This window comes from Haliotis asinina, chromosome 14 (genome assembly GCF_037392515.1).
Source record: "Haliotis asinina isolate JCU_RB_2024 chromosome 14, JCU_Hal_asi_v2, whole genome shotgun sequence".
NCBI lineage: Eukaryota > Metazoa > Mollusca > Gastropoda > Lepetellida > Haliotidae > Haliotis > Haliotis asinina.
Genome location: NC_090293.1, coordinates 30,943,305 through 30,955,791, shown reverse-complemented (window position 1 = coordinate 30,955,791; position 12,487 = coordinate 30,943,305). Strand labels below are relative to the sequence as shown.

Sequence of the window (12,487 nt, the reverse complement as noted above, 5' to 3'; positions counted from 1 at the left end):
TTTTTGTCCCCACAGTCACTAGTATTTGATTTCTATGGACAAGATAGGTTCTTGCCAGAGACAAATGAGCATCTTGGTAGAAATTATCTTTGGCAGTTGTTTTTTTAATAACAATCGTCTTGTAAGTGTACATGTGTACGTAGTCCTGATGATTGCCAAATTTTCATAGATGAATGACGACCGTGGAATATGCGTTTGGGGTTGTTTCTGCTTTGGGAGGGGAAGATGGGGGGTGAAAAGAAGTTGTAAGAGTTTGAAAAGTTTTCAGTCATATTTTGTCTATTCAGAATCCATAACCCTGACTTTTGAGGCCAGACCAATTTTGTTTCTGGTTTCCTTAGAAAACCTAAGGAGAAGAAGGGAATTTTGTTTTTAAAAAAGCACTTTCTACTAACAATAAGTAGAGTGGGTTTAGGTTTCACACTGATTTTAAGAGTATTCCACTTATATTACATTATCATTATGAAGGGGAAGGGGACAGGGGTGAATAAGTTTTTTTCGTTTTCTTATTCTTGAAAAATATGACCAACAGATTTATACACCAAGAATTTAAAGTGGTCTGGCCTTATTGAATGTGCATCCCTACTGTGCGGTCATATAAGCATTCAGGTTTTAAGAGGGACCATTGAATATACAGATTTTGAGTGTTACTACTTTTCATGGGGAGAATGGAAAGTAGACAAGCCATTTTTTTCAAGTTCTTGTAAAATTGTTAGTTTTACGCAGAATAGTAAATATGGGAGACGTCAGTATATATGTTTTACAGATTAAAGATGAAAATGCAACAGACAGGGTTAATTATCATCCCCCACAACACATTTTGCAGGGGGTATTAAAATGCACCCTGTCTGTCCGTCCATCCGTGCACATTTATCTTTTCTGGAGCAGAACTCTAAAACCGTTCAGTATTTCTTCACCAAACTTGACACATATATTTGTCTAGTGGTGTATTTGTGCCTTTTGATAGTTTTGGAATTCTGAATAAAATATTTGTGGCGTTTCCATGGCAACAAGTTTGACTGCGCCTGAAATTTGAGGTAATGCGGGGGATATTGATGACTGTGTCTTCATGTTAATATTCTGTGGTAGAATATTTCATTCAGTCATTCTGCTGACTCCAAACTGTAGTTTTTAAAGTATTGTACCTTTATGTAGTATTCAGAGTGGTTGAAAGAACAATATTTGCAGCCTTGAGGTGGCCTAGTTGTTAATTATGAAGATCACATGTGTACAATATGTAAAAGCATTTCTGATGACCCTCTACCATGATATTGCTGGAATATTGTTGAAAGTTGTATAAAAACTACTTAAAACAATATTCACATGTTGTTGATTCAGCTGATCGCTCATGGTTTTGGCAGTACCATGAGCAGGAGCCTGAGTAAATGACCAGGGCTTTCATTGTCTGTTGAACTCCATTATTATCCATCCCAATAAGGTCAAAGCAATTCTGATGTAATGAAAATGTAAATGCGACAGATTGTTGTTGATATTGTGAAGTCTATTGGTCTTTCCTCACAAAGTCTATTTCTGTCTCCCAAGCTGAAGAGTGGCAGACACTTTCTGCGCTTGATGTCAAGGGCTTATTGTGGAGACATTTCACAGATTTCAAGTTGATGGCCACGCTGATATTTTCTTCCCTTATCAGATATTAAATGCATTGTGCCCAGTCCTTCGTCACAAAGGGACTGGATACCTGGCTTTCAGTTGACTTGTTCCATTAAATATAGTCCTCCATTTGCGTCCTCTCTGAAAATGATATAAATTGGAAAACCGCACATCTTGACATTCTTTGTAAATGTCGGCTGTTGATATGATCATGATTTCATTTCCAAATTGAAATTCAGAATTATTCCCTCGCATGGCAATTTCGAGGAGTGAGTGAGTTTTATGTGGCGTTCTGCAATGTTGCAGCAATATCACAGTGGCGGACACCAGAAAGGAGCTTTACACATTCTACCCAAGGGGGCAATAGTACTCAGGTCTTTGACATCATGAACGAACGCTTTCACTACTAGGATGAACGAACGCTTTCACTACTAGGATACCCCACTACCCCACAATTTCAAGGAATCATTTTTGTAGGCCTTTGATTATTCCTTATCAGGGGTTGAATTTTTTTTAAAAGTGACTTGCCACAGGGCGAGTGACTTCAAGAAAGTAATTTGTACTGACTAATTTTCCACTTGCCTTGATTTTATGACAGTGTTTGATGTTAATGTTTACTGGACTATTTATCGAAGAGTGATAAATATCAAAGAACAATAGTTGTAAATTACTATTATTGAGAAATGTAATAGCTTCATTATGAGCAGGTATGAAATGAAATCCACATTTATTTGCAGTTTGAAACCATAAGTGGACATTATCTAGTAGTCCACGGACAAGTAAGATACCATTATTTGATTACCCGAAATGAAAACTTGTCCTGGGTATCGGGTGATGGGGTTTTTGAACTCCTGCTAATATTGATGAAGTATTTCTGTTTAACTGTTAAGAGACTGGGTTGAGAAACCACATGCAATGATGTAACAAGATGACAATTCCAATCAAGGAGAACTGGTTAATTTGGTTTCATTATGCTCTACTGATACCTACACTGAAGCGTTACGTGAATCCGATAGCTATCATCTTTTTGAGGCAGCTAATTAGTTGTGACATTAAGCATCTACGTCCATGACACGTCCCTGTGATCAGTGATTTACCAGGTGACACCCATGCGAAATTCATGCTTACGGCATAACTGTCATCGCAACTTGGTATTTAATTCTTCGGAAAGAGTCAATCAATAAAGATCAATGTGGCACCTATGACATCTGTGAAGGACAGCGAGGAATATAAGCTGCAGCAAGCCTGACATTTACAGAAGTCAGAAAAATTATTTTTAGCATTGTTGACAAAGCCTTGATATTCACATATTTCTTTTGATAATGATTTAGTTGTGTTTTCTTTGAACATAGATCATAAGAATTAATTAGTATTTGGCAGAGTAATGCATGTTGATTTCCTTTTAGGGACATGGTGGTAGATTGTCCATAGGAGGAAATGTCATGCTAAAGAGCATTCCTTGAATCCAGATACAACACTTGTCCTTGATGGTAATCTGTAGATGTTTGTTGACCAAACTAGAGGTGTTCTTGACAGAACCAAGCTGGGTTCAATGTGAAATCCATTCTTTGTATTTAAATACGGTGCCCACATTCCACGTTGGGATGTTAAATAGGGGAAAACATCAATAATTTTGTAGGTGTTTAATGGGGCAGTTGGATAGCCCAGTAGTTAAGGTGTTTGTACATCGTGTCAAAGACACAGTTTCGATTCCCGACATGGATACAGTGTCTGAAGCCCATTTATGGTGTTCCCTAGCTGTGATATTGCTGTAATACTGCACAAAGCATTCTAAAACTGAACTCACTCACTCAGTAGGTGTTCAAATGTGATAATTTTTTTTCCTGTTCAGTTGCGTAAGTCTCATGGTGGTCAGAATATAAAGTCTGTGTACTGATGGTGTTCTAATGTAGGGTGTTTAATTGGTGTTCAAATTCAAAAATGGTGGAACCCTTACATGGTGTCTGAAATAACACCTCACTAATAATGACCTAAAGAGAAATGTTTTTACAATGTCAGAAATTAGAACTTAGTCTTTATGACCAAGAGGAAAACCTATTTTTTGTGTCAGAAATAAGAACTTAAGTGATCTATGCTTGTCGTAAGCAACAACTAACAGGATCAGGTGGTTGGGCTCAATGACTTAGTTGGCACATGTCATTGTATCTCAATTGCGAACATCAGTGCTCATGATTCTGATCATTGGATTGTCTGGACTAGATTTCATTATTTACAAACCTACACCATATAGCCGAAATATTTGCTGAGTGTGGTATTAAACAACAAACAAACAACTTAATCGTTATTGTGCACATTTGTGAGTAAATACATACAAACAACTGTTTCAACAGATTTCAAACAAATTTAAACATTGATGACACAACACAGTTAAGTGAGTGAGTGAGTTTACTTTTAGCCACTTTTAGAAGTATCCCAGCATTATCACGGTACAGGTCACCAGAAATGCCTTGTACAAATGTCTTGTGGGAAATCAAACCCAGGGCCTAGATTTTCGAAGCTCTGTTAGCGCTAAGATAGTCATAAGTTAATGTTAATATATGCCACTTACGACTGTCTAAGCGCTAAGAGAACTTCGAAAATCTGGGCACAGGTCTCCAGAGCATTGTCACGGTACAGGTCACCAGAAATGCCTTGTACACATGTCTTGTGGGAAATCAAACCCAGGTCTTCAGAGTAATGAGTTAACACTTTAACCACAAGGCTATCCCACTGCAGCTAAAGCTGAGTAAGTTGCAGAATATGTTCGGGGCAAAACAACAAACAGATATACATAGCCATGATAAATTACAGCTTGAGTATCAAATGCATCAAACAACATTCACTCACTCAGTTTTGAAAGGTCAAGATAGCGTTGTTAGGTAGAGGGCTTTTTAAACGACTTATCGCGATTTTGATTGTTTATTTGCTAATGGATTCAATTCTTTTATAGAGATTCATAGCTCACTTGATCTTCCTCCATGCCATGTTGCTACTTGAAGGTTGTAAAAATGGGGATTCAATAATTCTGTGCTCTCTGGGATTGTTAGAACAAGATTTATTTGCTGTCCCTTGAAGAGGGTCGCTGGCTTTGATCTGAATTCCTCATAGCGCCTTGTGTGAAATCTTTGTTGCTTAACTAATGAATTGAGATTTTTTTTTCAAACATATATTGGAAGAGTTGAGGGTTGGAAAAGTATTTTTTTTTCTACCAGAGAATTATACCTCAGTTCCACAAGTTGATGATGCTATATTGACAATAAATCTGATCCCTTGTCTTCTTTGATAGGTTTTCTGTCTGTGGTTGGTGATACTGATAACATGAAGAAAGTTCAGTCAATACCTTAACATCAGACATGTTACTGATCAGTAGAAAGTGTTGCAACTGGAAGTGAATTCATCACTCACTCACTCACTCACTCACTCACTCACTCACTCACTCACCCTAGCACCCACCAACCCTTGCTCTTTCACGTCACCCTGATCCACTTTTTCTCACACTCGCTTACTTAGTCACTTACTCACTCACCCTAGCACCCACCAATCTATGTGCTCTTGCTTCACTCTCACTCACTTTTTCTCACTCGCTCATTCAGTCCGTCACTTACCTTAGCAACTACCAACCTACGCTCTCTCACTTCACTCTCACTCACGTTTTCTCACTCACTTAGTCCCTCACTCACTCACCCTAGCACCCACCAACCTACGCTCTCACTTTTTCTCACTTTTTCTCACTCACTCACTCAGTCCCTCACTCACCCTAGCAACTACCAACCTACATGCTTTCACTTCACTCTCATTCACTTTTTCTTACAATCACTCACTCACTCACTTACTCACTTACTCACTCACTTACTCACTCACCCTAGCACCCACCAACCTACATACTCTCACTTCACTCTCACTTTTTCCCACAATCGCTCACTCAGTCATGTTATTGTTGATCTCTATAGTTTAGGTGCAGAGGTGTGGCCAAATGGTTAAAGCAACTGCTCATCATGCCAAAGACATGTGTTCAATTCCCCACAGGGTACAATGTGTGAAGCCCATTTCTGGTATCCACCGCCATAATATTGATGGAATAAAGCTCGAAGCTATAACTATGTTCACTCACTGAGAGTTTTTTTGGTAGATTTGATGGTCAGTAAGTATATAATTGAAAAATCAATTTTGATGATTAAAAAAATCAAGGAAACAAATTTGAACATGCCAATTTATTAAGTCACCCTTCTATCTTTCTGATTAAGTTCAGCTGCTGAAATAGATTTCTTTCAGTGATTTGAAATAAATAATTAAATCTTGATAACATTGAGTTTCCAGTTTCAAGTTCAATTTTACATTTTACATTTTACATTTTTTCCCTCTTTTTGACTTATGTAAATCAAGGTATTTGATCTAAGACCAAACAAGTTGACCTGATCATCAGGAAAGTAGTATAAAATATTATCTTTCCAAGGGGGAAATTTTTCATTGGGTGCATACAGTAAAACTATCGGCATCAGTTTTCAGTGTTATAACTTTGTGCCGCAGACATTTCCAAGTGGAGCCAATTGCCATGTCAATTTGAAGTCATCTTACTCTATCCATTTTCCTGGCCTCCATTGTTTCCAAAGCTTTGCGTTTAATGTCACGGAGAAAGCTCTCTGAAGTGTCCGTGATTGGCCTAAAACAACACGCGAGGCAGGGCTGCGTCTAATGATGATTGTGTCATGCTAGGAATTATGCGCACTTCGTGCAAGTGACATTTTCAAACTAATTTCACTCAGCTATTTGTGCAGTTTAACTCAAGAATCGGCTAAAAGTCAGAAATGTTTGTCTGGAATTATTTCTTCTGGGAACAAAGCCACGATCAATTATGCTCTTTATCGACAGGCGAAGCTTGTATCTACCTTCGTGAACTAATGCATCATTTTCAAAGTGTGATCATGTAAAGTTGGATTAAACGTAATTGACCTAAATTCTTCAGTCTAGGAAAACATGATGTGGTTCAATATTGAATTCAAGCTTCTTGACCAGGCGCTGACATGGTGAAGAGGGTTGTTGTTTCATGGTTGCAATATTTCATATTTGTTCATTAATTGAAAGAGTAGTCCTGATCAAAAGACATTTTTATCGGTTGACCGATCAAATCATCCTGAACATTGATTTCTGAGACAGTGGTCATCAGGAATCGATGACCAGTAATTTGCTGATTAATCAGTTATGGGTCAGCATGGACAAGGGGAATGTGGTTTTAGTATTGTGTTGGCGGAATATCTGATCAATATGTGATTGGTCAAGAGGGAACGGTGGTGGATGACAGGACACTGTTAGGTGTAATTGACGTTTGTGGTCATCGGCCCATGGGAAACAGATGTTGATGGTGACAGACGAGATTAAACAAGATGGTGTCATCTAAGTGCAAACAGTGGATGAAAATAGAAGAGTTCAGTAGCAGGATGGTTGATGCATTGATTTATCTTGTAGATGGTCTGGTTTTGTTTTTGCCAGTTGGTACATTTCCTGAAATTATTTGGGTCCCTGTTCATGCACAAGTTCGAAATAATGAAAAGATCCTCATATTCTGAATTACGCAGAGTTGCATCCCTTGGTAGAGTTAGGATCCAATGATTGTGGATTGACACCCAGATTTACCCTAATTGAAGTGCTCTTACTCGGATTAGAAACCTCACTCATTATTGTAACCCAAGTGTCCTACAAGGAGCCAAAAACTTGCTAATCATACGTCCTCTTGTTAGCAGTATTATCCTGTTCCCTTTAACTGAACTGCCCTTACAAAGAGTGTGAAACTTGACTAGCAGACTCTTAAATTTAAGAGTATGAAACTCGCTCACACACTCATTCAAATCAGTGTTTCAGTGTTTAGCCCAACTCACTTACCAAATCAGGACATGAACTCACAAACTCAAATCAGTGTGTGCCCATCTCACTCAACCCATCAGGTGTTCACTCACTCACTCACTCTCACTCACTCACTCACTCACTCACTCACTCACTCACTCAAACCAGCATTTAGCTCACTCATCAGGATATGAATGAAGTGAATAAAGATGGCGATATACTTATGACACAAACTTGTTGAGAAAACAAATTTTTAGGAAAGTAGCCAGAAGAAGCATTTTCCAAGCTGTCAGGGCTAACAGACAATCGGAGTAAATTGAATTCCTTGGATTGAAAGATTTTAATATCAGACTGTCATCTATGTATCTCCTGCACTAGAGAGTGCTCGATAATGTCCCCTGATTCTTCTATTGAGAATTGCAGGTCGAAAATAGAAATTTCTTTATCCCACTGCAATTAGGATAATCTTGTAGTAATGTTGTTGGACTACCTGATTTATAAACCTCACTTTGAGTATTGATTGAATCTAGTTCTTTGGTTGCCATTGCACGAAGGGGTGGAGGGCTATTTTCACAAATCTTTGCAGAATCTTGTTCCTTGCTGGCTGTCATTATGAGTTTAGGCTATTAATTTGTTGGTTCGCACTTCTCTCTCTGTTCAGAACCATATTAATGTGTAGATTTTCAGTTTACAAAGTTTTTTCTTATAAGTATTTCTACATAGGGATTCTGTAGTTGATTGCATAGCAGTGTGCTGAGTTGCTTCCCTTACCTGTGTCAGGATCTTCATAGATAGATATAGATAGATATAGGATATTTATATAGCGCACATATCCACACACTAGTGCATGCTCAAGGCACTGGTATTTTTCCCTCGATTACTGGATGTCAATCTCAACAGCACTTCATATTTCAATCTCAACTCCCTGATACAACTCTTGCTGCCACTAGGCACACCAAGTTTGTTGTGGCTCTCTCGTCCTAACGAGGTACCCAGTTGACAGCTTGGTGGACTGGGACACAAAGTCAGAGCACTTTGTCCAAGTTTACTGCATGTTGCAGTACCCACAACTAGGTGAATGCATGTGTTCATGTGGTCACCATCTGGTCATATACCAACGGAGTCGTGGTTTCTTTTAAGTGCACAGGGTTGTGTACTGTACACTAGGGGTTGTGACAACACTGAAAGAGTCTGCACACAAAGTTGACTCAAATGTTTTTACACCCGGTCACAGGTGGGCTCGATCCGGACACCTCAACCTCGATGGATCACTAGTCGGGCGCTTTAGCCAGCTCACCCACCATGCCCCCCCATGTGAAGTATTTGCATCAACGCTGCCTCCCCATCCCAATATTGTCCTTATTCTATGCCACTAACATAGCATGTATGTCCAGTTCATGATTACACAATGTGAAATCTCAAATATGACATGTGTTGTATGTCCAGTTCATTTCACAATAAATAGACCCGTCATTGAAATTACATTAACTGTCAACTGTCTGGGGATGGGCTGAAATATGACATGTTTAATTCCCAATATTTTCTTCTGAAAAAATGGTAAGTACTTTTGCTCTGAAATTATTATATACCAGACGAAATGAGTAAATTTATTGTCAAAGACGTTTTTCTTAGACTTGGAATGTCAAACTATTGGCAAAATTACCAAAATTCAAGTTTGACCTTTTCCATCATTCCTATTGCCATTCTTGTCACGATTGTCTTGAAAAAGCATTAGATATGGTAGTCTGGCTTTGAAAAGACCTTTGATTTAAATGTGCCTTGAAATGGTCTTAAAAGTTTAAGCTGCCTTGAAACTAATTGAATTTGGCAAGCATGATTGTCTGTTTTAAACATAGTAAGTTATTTTTGTTTTCAGGAGTGTGTTATGGTATCTTGTAGCATTAGCTTAGTCCATAATTTGAATCATAAACAATCTACTGAACTGTGTACTGGACATAAATCTAGTCATCCTGAAAAGCTAAAGAAGTAGAAGTGTCCTAATAAATTTGTTTGGAACTGTGATAGGCTCTTACTGTTAGCTTTGAAAACACGATTGTCTCAGAGTGTATAGTCTGCTGTGGACCTCAAAATGATGATTCAGTTTCCCAATGAGCCTCTTGTTGAACCATTGCTCGTGTTGAGCAGGAAAGAAGATGTTAAGTCACTGTTACATAAGATACTGTTGGTGGTTCTTGATAGCCATGAAACTGACGATGGAAGTGTAAGATCCCCATTTTCAAAAGCCTTTGAACTGACAGGGCACCATGTAAGCAGATTCGGTCATTAAGCTATTCCATTGTGTACACCTTGAAAGTAGATGTAGTCTTGCCATTTGGATGGAATTCCTTAAGACAGCTGATATGCAGCAGTGGGCAAGATTGATGATCGCATTTGGTCATCTGGGTTGTTACATTGCACACAGCTTGTTAATCTTGGCATCAGTCAATGTAACCATCTTGAAACAACACAGACTTGGACTGCGGCTTGATTGGCTTTGTGACGGAGTCAATGGGTCATGTTGACACTGACTTCTTTGAAAAGAGAATTCTTGAATTTAAACAAACTCAAACCTTTATTTCCTGAGAGGGATGGTGTAATTTAGTGGTTAAAGCATTCGCTCACCATGCAAAAGGTCCAGGTTCAGTCCCCCGACATAGTACATTGTGTGAAGTCAGTTTGGGATGTTGACTACTTGGGTTTTGTTAAAAGTGGCTCAAAAACACAACTAATTCATTATATTGAAAGTAAATATTAATGGATTAAATTTACTACTCTGTTGATCAATTGTAGCTTTTTGTGTTTTAGGTAGAAAGTTTCAAATTTGTAATTTGTATTATTTTATTTTTTGTCAGTATAATATCATTCTTGCCTACCCATGTGTCAATGGTTTTGTTCTGTATCTTTTTGTGTTCAAAGTTTTTTTGTTATCCCACTTAATAAGTGCTCATTTTAGAATTAACTTTCCATCTGTTAAAAATCAAAACGACAAGTCTGATTTCATGATGTAATTACAAGCATCCTCACTTTAGGCTAAATATAAAAAGTAAATGTTTCTCAGGCATCGACGTGTCACTTTTATTTGTGGGTGTAACAATTCTTTATTACAACATCAATAAATATGACTTTGTCACATCGCAATCATGCATTTGTCCACTGTAAGAATGGGCACGACTGAATCTACAACTCATTAACACATACTTAACTTTCCAAGGTGTAGACCCGTGAAGGTCCCGGGGTAGAATAGGCCTTCAGCAACCCATGCTTGCCATAAAAGGTGACTATGCTTGTCGTAAGAGGCGACTAACGGGATCGGGTGGTCAGACTAGCTGACTTGGTTGACACATGTCATCGGTTCCCCATTGCGCAGATCGATGCTCATGTTGTTGATCACTGGATTGTCTGGTCCAGACTCGATTATTTACAGACCGTCGCCATATAGCTGGAATATTGCTAAGTGCGACGTAAAACTAAACTCACTCACTCACTCCAAGGTGTATTTCTGTGAGAGAAAAAAAACAGCAAAAAATGTGTTCCTCCTTTGTCATTTTTTTCTATATATATATTTTTTTAAAGTCCTACTGCCCTTGCCACTTTTGAACTAAATGTGCCCGAGAAACATTTAATTTTTTTCATGCAGCCTTGCTCTGGTGTTATTTGAATTCAATCACGTTTGCTGGTACTGTGTTTTGCCCTTCTTTGACTGTGAAAGAGAATGTAAAGCATTTTTTTTTTCTGTGTGCTTACATTTTGTCTCAAAACCTTGAGTTAATGGTCTTAAGAAGGCTCTGTTTAGGGATAAGGATAAACACCAATATTAAGACATTATGCAAACATTAACAGATACTTTGATTCTGTCCTTCAGGTTCGAGAAAGGCTACGGGTTGCATTGGAACGAGTGGCCCAGTTAGAAGAGGAATTAGCATCAGCCAACCAGGAGGTAAGGATTGTTTTTAATATTCCACCCATACCATCACCTGTTGATAAGGATGTAGCTCTCTGATCTGAATGGACCATGTCAAGACCAACTCACATCAGCCATGAACAAGTCGGGCGGACGACTGTCTAGTCCATTGTAGCAAGATGACTTTCCATGATCACCAGGCTTTTTGTAAACAGTCTGACTCAATGAATTGAGCGGTTCTTCCTCCATGGACTGGCTTTGCACCAGCGTCCATGTTCAGTGAATTAAGAGGTTTTTCCCTCATGAACACAACTGGCACCAATTTTTCAGTTGCAGTGAAGTTAGAGGTAGATTTACCAGTAAGTCTCAGTATGCCAGCAGGTCACCAGGTAGATTAACCTGTGTGTCTGAGTATGCCAGCAGGTCACCAGATAGATTTACCTGTGTGTCTGAGTATGCCAGCAGGTCAGGTAACCAGGTAGATTTACCTATGTGTCGCAGTATGCCAGCAGGTCAGGTCACCAGGTAGATTAACCTGTGTGTCTCAGTATGCCAGCTGGTCAGGTCACCAGGTAGATTTACCTGTGTGTCTCTGTATGCCAGCAGGTCACCAGGTAGATTAACCTGTGTCTCAGTGTGCCCTCAGAACCCCAGGCCAAGGGAGGTAATAAATTTATTGGGCTGCATCAAGGGTATAGGGGAGATTCATCGAAACATATACCGTGGAGATATCAAGGATGGGCGTGGATGGGCATCCCCAGATTTTCCCATTATCATCTTCAAGTTCAGATTCTGACACAAACATTCATTTTGCCTGTTGATAAGAACGTGTTGTTTGCACTTGGATGTAATGATTGATATTTTGTAATGATATACTTCCAATTGACTGTGCCCTTGCTGATCACTAAAATTGTTTGGTGAACATCCTGGGCATGACTGTTGCCAGATGAAACATGCACTGTTTGCCTTGACACCTTGTCTTTTCCATGTGATAAACATTGATTCAATTTTTGTTGTGGAGGATTATTTATTCTCACTAATTACCTCCCATGGGCATGATTTATTGCCGATTTCCACCTTTTGTATGCTTCATGTATCGATTTTGACTTTCAGATGTTAATGTTTGGTAAGAACTGTGTG

The 12,487-nt window shown here is 38.8% G+C and overlaps 1 protein-coding gene across 3 annotated transcripts in view; it reads left to right on the top strand.

The window, feature by feature from the left end:
- Window positions 1–12,487, top strand: part of LOC137261467 (liprin-alpha-1-like) — a 129,376-nt gene that overhangs the window by 68,049 nt on the left and 48,840 nt on the right. For all 3 annotated transcript variants that reach the window (XM_067799218.1, XM_067799216.1, XM_067799217.1), the window contains exon 4: window positions 11,309–11,383. In XM_067799218.1, coding sequence (XP_067655319.1) covers window positions 11,309–11,383 — 75 coding nt within the window. The remainder of the gene's footprint in view (window positions 1–11,308; window positions 11,384–12,487) is intronic.